General features: G+C 41.6%; 1 protein-coding gene across 1 annotated transcript; it reads right to left on the bottom strand.

Moving 5' to 3' along the window:
- Positions 1 to 5380: 5380 nt before the first annotated feature.
- ASCL1 (achaete-scute family bHLH transcription factor 1) lies at positions 5381 to 7872 on the bottom strand. The gene is made up of 2 exons (XM_056574552.1): positions 7037 to 7872; positions 5381 to 6444 (listed from the first exon to the last, which is right to left on the bottom strand). The coding sequence occupies exon 1, from the start codon at positions 7636 to 7638 to the stop codon at positions 7051 to 7053; it is 588 nt and encodes a 195-aa protein (XP_056430527.1). The 5' UTR covers positions 7639 to 7872; the 3' UTR covers positions 5381 to 6444; positions 7037 to 7050.
- Between the last annotated feature and the right edge of the window lie 338 nt (positions 7873 to 8210).

Raw genomic sequence — 8210 nt, forward strand, 5'->3', positions numbered from 1 at the left:
CTGTTTGGGGAACACTGCCATAGGGTATTTTTGTTGAAGGCAAGTGCCATGCTTGCATCCGGGTCAACCCCTATGAAAATCCCTAATTTAGGCCTCAGATGTGCATGGCGCTCTCTCACTCCGGTGCCCTGTCATATTTCAAGGCAATAGTTTAGGGCCACATATGGTGTATTTCCGTAGTTGGGAGAAATTGTGCTACAAATTTTGGGGGCTTTTTCTCCTTTTACCCCTCATGAAAAGGTAAAGTTGGGGTCTACACCAGCATGTAAGTGTAAAAAAATTACATTTTTTACACTAACATGATGGTGTTGCCCCATATTTTTCATTTTCATAAGAGGTAAAAGGAAAAAAAGACCCCCAAAAATTTGTAAAGCAATTTCTCCTGAGCATGGAAAAACCCCATATGTGGATGTAAAGTTCTCTGCAGGCACACAACAGGGCTCAGGAGTGAGAGCGCACCATGTACATTTCAGGCCTAAACTGGTGATTTTTTTTTTTCACTAAAATGCTGGTGTTACCCCAAAGTTTTAATTTTCACAAGGGGTAATAGGAAAAAAGCCCCCAAAAATTTGTAACCCCATTTCTTCTGAGTATGGAAATACCCCAAATGTGGATGTAAAGTGCACTACGGGCGAACTACAATGCTAAGAAGAGAATGAGCGCCATTGGGCTTTAGGAGAGAGAATTTGGCTAGAATTGAAGGCCATGTGCATTTACAAAGCTCGCATACTACCAGAACAGTGGAACCCCCCCCCCCCCCACGTGACCCCATTTTGGAAACTACACAACTCATGGAATGTAACAAGGGGTGCAGTGAACATTTACATTTTTTTTTTCTGTTTTGGCACCATTGGGGCTTCCTAAATGAGACGTGCCCCCCAAAAACCACTTCAGCAAAATTCTCTTTCCCAAAGCCCAATGTCGCTCCTTCCCTTCTGAGCCCTCTAGTGCACCTGCAGAGAACTTTACATCCACATATGAGATATTTCCTTACTCGAGAGAAATGTGGTTACAAATTTTGGGGGACATTTTCACCTATTACCCCTTGTGAAAATGAAAGATTTGGGGTAACATCTGCATTTTAGTGAAAAAAATAAATGTTTTCATTTTCACGTCCCACTTTAACGAAAGTTCGTCAATCCCCTGTGGAGTGTTAAGGCTCACTGTACCCATTGTTACATTCCTTTAGGGGTGTAGTTTCCCAAATAGTATGTCATGTGGGTGTTTTTTGCTGTTCTGGCACCAAGGGGGCTTCTTAAAAGCAACATGCCCCCCAAAAACCATTTCAGCATAATTTGCTCTTCAAAATCCCATTGTCGCTCCTTCTCTTCTGAGCCCTCTAGTGCACCCACAAAGCACTTTACATCCACATATGAAGTATTTCCTTACTTAGATTACAAATTAGATTACAAATTTTTGTGGGCTATTTCTCCTTTTACCCCTTGTAAAAAAAATATGGGTCTACAAGAACATGTTAGTGTAAAAAAATAAGATTTTGAATTTTAGAATCCATTTTGCTGCTATTCCTGTGAAACAGCTAAAGGGTTAACAAACTTTCTGAATGTCATTTTGAATACTTTAAGGGGTGCAGTTTCTATAATGGGGTCATTTATGGGGGATGTCTCTCAGTAAGGCCCCTCAAATCCACTTCAAACTTAACTGAATTTTTCGTGAAAATTTTGAAAATTGCTTCTATACTTTGAAGTCCCTTTAATGGGTTCAAAAAGTAAGAACATATCAACTTTATGATGCAAACATAAAGTAGACATATTGTATTTGTGAATCAATATATACATTTTTTGGAATGTCCACTTTCCTTACAAGCAGAGAGTTTCAAAGTTTGAAAAAATGCAAAATTTTCAAATTTTTCATGACATTTTTGAATTTTTCACTAAGAAATTATGCAAGTATCGACAAAAATTTACCACTAACATAAAGTAGAACATGTCACGAAAAAACCATCTCAGAATCAAATTCATAAGTTAAAGGGTACCTCTCATCAAATAAACTTTTGATATATTTTAGATTAATGAATGTTGATAAACTTTCCAATAGCATGTTAATGAAAAATATGCTTCTTTCTATTGTATTTTTCCCGATCAGTCCTGTCAGAAAGCATTTCTGACTCATGCTGGAGTCCTAAACACTCAGAGCTGCCAGCCTGCTTTGTTCACAGCCCAACAGGCTGTGAACAAAGCAGGCTGGCAGCTCTGAGTGTTCTCCTTTGTGAACAAAGCAGACTGGCAGCTCGTGGTGTTTAGGACTCCAGCATGAGTCTGAAATGCTTGCTGCCAGGACTGGTAGGAAGACCCCTAGTGGTCATTTCTTCAAAGTGGAAAATTAAATAGAAAGAAGCATATTTTTTAATAACATGCAATTGTAAAGTTATTCTGCATAGATTAATCTATAATACATCAAAAAAATTTTTGATGAGAGGTACCCTTTTAAGCATCCCAGAGTTATTAATGCTTCAAATGATAGTGGTCAGATTTGCAAAAAATGGCTACGTTTTTAAAGGACATAAAGGGGCACTCCAGTGAAAAACTTTTTTTTTCTTTTAAATCAACTGGTGCCAGAAAATTAAACAGATTTGTAAATTACTTCTATTAAATAATCTTAATCCTTCCAGTACTTATTAGCGGTTGTATACTACACAGGAAATTCTATTCTTTTTGGATTTCTTTTCTGTCACGACCACAGTGCTCTCTGCTGACACCTCTGTCCATTTTAGACACTGTCCAGAGCAGCATATGTTTGCTATGGGGATTTTCTCCTGCTCTGGACAGTTCCTGACATGGACAGAGGGTGTCAGCAGGGAGCACTGTGGTCAGACAGAAAAGAAATTCCTCTGGAGCATACAGCAGCTGATAAGTACTGGAAGGATTAAGATTTCTAAATAATTTACAAATCTGTTTAACTTTCTGGCACCAGTTAATTTAAAATAAATTGTTTTCCACCAGTGTACCCCTTTCCCTTATCTCCTGGAATTTTGCTGGCTCTTAATTTTTTTTAAATAAAATGGAATATAAAATAAATTACAGGATATAAAAAATAAGTGATTTTACCTGAACAAATGTGCTGGATCTTAACTTTTTTTTTTTTTTTTTTTTTAATATGTGCTGCTGCTGCTCCATTTATTCATTCTCCATGGGACTGACATGGATGGGCAATAAGAGTTGATTTCGGGACATCCCCTCAAAAATGTTATAACCAGGTAACATCCATGATTATCTATTTTTCTTCCCCTTAATAAAGCAGTTAAAATAAACTGGGTTTCTAGTCTTTCCTAATTATAATCATTACTTCAAAAAGAATACACAATTATTATTATTATTATTATTATTATTATTATTAACAACTCTTCTATCTCTGTGCTGTAATTCTTTAGCTTTCTCTAAGAAAGGGAGGAAGAAAAAAAGAGAAAAAATGTTTAATAAAGATTTACAGTGCATAAGTAGTTTCTAAGAAACGTCTTGCATAGAGATAGAAATATTCCACATGAAGAATAGCGGCAGCAGTTGAAGTGTACACCACCGCACATAGGAGAAGCCCCTGATTTATGGAGTTTACAAATGTTAACTGCACACTGTCAGGGGCTGCCTCAATAGCTTTCCCTGCTACTAGAAGAAAGAGCTTTGTGTTGCTTAGCGATTAGAGCAGATATAATGAGATTTACCCCAATCCTGCTTTGCCTTTTCCTTTTTTTAAGTAAAATTGTGTGTTTTTGTGAATTTCTCAGTGTGTCTTACACAATGTTGCAAACAACAGCTTAACTTTGCCTTTAGTTTAATGAGTCTGGATATTTACTATTCAAGAGGCAGCAATAGGGGAACACCTGTCTACACAAGGAAGAACCCTCACCACACCCCCCCCCCTCCCCTTCTTTTTGTGGGGGATGAAACATTATCCTAATGTTATATTCATAGGCATAAATGACTTGTTACACTTTCTTTGCCTGCTCGCTACACACAGTGACAAAAGGAAAAAGTTAAATTCCCTCCAGAAAAAATAACATTATGATGTGACAGGGACCAAACCAAATAGAACACTCAGAAATAAATAAATAATAATAAAAAAAATAAAAATAAATAAATAAAAACATGTGTCTGTAGTCGAGAAAAAAAATAATCTTCCTCATCGGATCTGATTAATAATTTGTAAACTTAAGAAAACACTAAAGTCTCTAGATGTGTATGTGTGGACTTCCCTGCTTCCTAAATGCATGAGGGCCTCTGTAAAATGTATGTAAATAAGAGGAATGGATGTACAAACAGAGCCAGGACAGATTTGGAGCTGTGTAGGGCATGCTGCCTCTGTGTCCTTTGTTGGGTTTTCTAAGCTGCATTTTGCGCTTTGCTTTCCGCTTGGCTTGGTGCACGCAAACTGAATTTGCAAGTAATTTATGAAGAGGGTGAGTATCCAGGCAAAGAGAATAGGACTATCATTCTAGTCACGTCCTTGCTAACTGACAACAAGCTACCCTGCCAACAAAAAAAAAAAACGCACCAATTTCTTTTTGAATCTTAGTAATTGGGCACTTTTACAGGCAGATCACGCTTTTTGGATAGAATGACATGCTTATAGATCAGTGTCTCTGATCTAGCTGCCTCCTCCTCCCTTTTAAGCTGTCTATTTCTTGAAAACAGCACGAGGAGATTTAGTTAAGTTTCCTTTATTTAAGGGGGAATATCTATAATACATTTAAGTTATTGAGGTCAAGTTTAGACTAAGAGTAAAGGTTTTTATTAAATAGTTTTAAGGCACATTATATCCACCACACACAGTTTGGATGAGGTCTTATTCACATTTGCATCAGAGGCTCCATTTGGAGTCTGTTCGCTGCAAAAAAAAATAAAAAAAAACACACTTTGTTGCGCCACGAACAGAACACCAACAGATCCCACTGACTTTAATGGGGTCTTTTTATTTAGCAGGCCTTGAAAAGACAAAAAAATACTACTTGCAACTTTTTGTAATCGCTCCGGTCCTGCTGTGAAAATGGATTCCGCGACAGAGAACCCCAAACGGAGCTCCGACACAGATGTGAACTTAGCCTTATTTATCTATTATGCGGTTGGGTCTTAAAGGGGGGTTGCCCTGAGTTTTCACCAGTTAGTATAGAGCGCCCTCTCTACAGCCCTTCTTTATTTAGTCATTCTTTCTCGGATGCTGGTTTAAGGACAATAGACCCATTAATCAATCCTTTTGCACAGCGGCCTTTTCACGTATGGGATGGCAAACAATTGCTCCCCATCTTTATTGTGTCTGTCTTAAATAGATACATCAGCCTGAACCTAGCCATCCATCCCTAAGAAGCATCCCGAATCTTTACAAAGGGCTGGAGGACAGAATAAAACATAAGGCAGATTATTTTGTTTTCGTATAAAATATTTTATTATGAAACTATTGTGTAAAAAAACACATTTGTTATGCAGGACCTTTGTAAGTTTATAATAAAACAGTAAGAAAAGGCAGTGGTGTAAGGTTCCAAAAGGCAGCATCGAAACAATGGACCACTATTTTGCTTGTTTGGACAATAGCTGCATAAACTTTGTTCACTGTGAACATTGTTTAATAATACAATTAATACATTATCAAAAGTTTCTATAAAGTAAGACACATCGGTGCTAAAGTACATCTGGAGGAATTCCAACCCCACCTTAAAGGAGTGTCCTTTCACAAAACCACATACAAAATGGCGGTTGCAAGGTAATAATAGCAGGGACGGGCAGCCTTGGCACCCCCAGCGTATGCTGAACTACATACTCCGTGTGGTGGTGATGTAGTTCACCAGCGGCCAGGGCTCCACAGGGTGACTATCACTGAAATATATAGACTACAAGTCTAAATATGCAGAGGTAATAAGCAATACATAATAATGTTTCAAGATATACACATTTGTATAACATTTGTACAAAACTTCTATAAATCTCTCTCTTATATACAAAAATAGCTTAATACAACCCCAAACATCTGGGATACATAGAAATAGATTTTTATAATTAAAAAAAAAATCACAAAAAGATTGGAAGCATTTCAGGTGAAAGTGGTATAAAAATAGTAGTAGAAGGTTCTCAAAAGGTTCTTTGAAGATCAGCATAGGTTGTATGCAATAAACTCCACAATTCAAGATCCTGGAACTAAGATCATCCTTGAACTTAGGACTTGGTTTGTCTCTTAAAGGGCTTAAAGTTTTGATTTTTGGGGAAGCCCCTGGCTTGTTCTTAGGATCATTCAGGCCAGAAAGTCTCTTGGTTGTGTGAGTTAGGATGGTGTAGGCTCCACCATCCATGTCCCACCGCGGGTCTGAGTCCCTGTTCATCCTGTAGACCCGGCTGGAGTGCAATGTAGTGCTTCAGTGTTCTTGGAAGGGCTGGTAAGCTCCCATGTGCTTCACTTTCTCTTTCTGAGCAGAAAGCTTAACTTGTGATCTGAGCAACAGTCCTGAAATACAAAGAAGGAGATCAGTTACTCATTCAGACAAGGGCAAGACAGAAGATCAAAGCATTGGTTACACATTAATGCCTTTATTGTCACCGGCGGTGTCTACCCTGACACTTGCAGAAGACATAGATGAAGATGACATAGTCTACCCTGACACTTGGAGAAGACATAGATGAAGATGACATAGTCTACCATGACACTTGGAGAAGACATAGATGAAGATGACATAGTCTACCATGACACTTGGAGAAGACATAGATGAAGATGACACAGTCTACCCTGACACTTGGAGAAGACATAGATGAAGATGACATAGTCTACCATGACACTTGGAGAAGACATAGATGAAGATGACATAGTCTACCATGACACTTGGAGAAGACATAGATGAAGATGACATAGTCTACCATGACACTTGGAGAAGACATAGATGAAGATGACATAGTCTACCATGACACTTGTGGAAGAGTAGGACAAGTTACACTAGAAGAGGTGATGGTGGTGCCAAGTGAAGACCTACTAGTACACACAACCCACAGCATGCACTGGGCACCCAAGGGCAAGGAGTGGAATAAAGGAAAAGACAACTCACCTGCTCCTTAAAGCTCAGAACCAGGTAGTGAAGTCTAGCAGGTCTTGTTCCTCTGGACTCAATGGATCATAGGACCCTTCATCGGAGGAGTAAGAAGAGACAGGAGACCCTGCCATAGAGTTCATGTCATGCCCATAGTTGGGTGAGATGGTGGGTGACAGCACCCCGGACTGAAAGGCAGCGCTGACAGCGTCATGTTCGTCCAGCAGCTGCTGCAGCGCCCGGATGTACTCCACCGCCGAGCGCAGGGTCTCCACTTTGCTCATCTTCTTGTTGGCAGCGCCGTTGGGCACATGCTCCCGTAGGGTGGCAAAGCCCAGGTTGACCAGCTTGACTCTATTCCTCTCCCGCTCGTTCCTCCGGGCTACGGCGGCTGGCTGCTGTTGGGGCAGGCTGTAGCCAAAGCCGGTGAAGTTCAGCCTCCTCTTACACCTCATAAGCTCCGGGGAGGACGAGCGTTGTCTCTTCACCTGCTTTGGCAGTGACTTGGAGTTGGGTTGCCCTATGTCTCCCGGGCTGAGCGGCAAGCTCTGGGCATAGTAGCAGGCTGGCTGCAGGAAGGGCTGGCTAGAGCCGCTCTCTGCCTTGGCAGTGGCATCCATGTGGCTGGCAGTGAGTGTCCGGGCAGCGGGGGAGACTCGTGTCACTCGCGTGTGTGTCGGGCAGCTCCGTGCCGCACGTTCCCTGGATCAGCGCTCAGTGCTGGGGTCGCCCGGACGCCGCCGCCTTTTCAATGGGCACAAGCTGGACGTGCGCGCTGGCCCCGCCCCTCTCCCCGGGCTCCATTCTCGGCGCTCTGTTGTTCCAGTGCGTGCGCCTGACGCGTGCCGCTCCGAGTGCTGAATAACAGCTCGCTGACACTGAGGACGGGGCGGCCGCTGCCAGCTGTACCACTCACTGCAGCCAGGGCACCGAGCTGTCCTCATCCTGCACTGTCACCACCAACCTGAACCCCAATAACCTGCCGACACTGCCAGCTGTACCACTCACTGCAGCCAGGGCACCGAGCTGTCCTCATCCTGCACTGTCACCACCAACCTGAACCCCAATAACCTGCCGACACTGCCAGCTGTACCACTCACTGCAGCCAGGGCACCGAGCTGTCCTCATCCTGCACTGTCACCACCAACCTGAACCCCAATAACCTGCCGACACTGCCAGCTGTACCACTCAC

This window comes from Hyla sarda, chromosome 4 (genome assembly GCF_029499605.1).
Source record: "Hyla sarda isolate aHylSar1 chromosome 4, aHylSar1.hap1, whole genome shotgun sequence".
NCBI classification, from domain to species: Eukaryota; Metazoa; Chordata; class Amphibia; order Anura; family Hylidae; genus Hyla; species Hyla sarda.

Coding starts and splice junctions, on each gene's coding strand:
- ASCL1 (XM_056574552.1), bottom strand. CDS start 7,638: ATGGATGCCACTGCCAAGGCAGAGAGCGGCTCTAGCCAGCCCTTCCTG.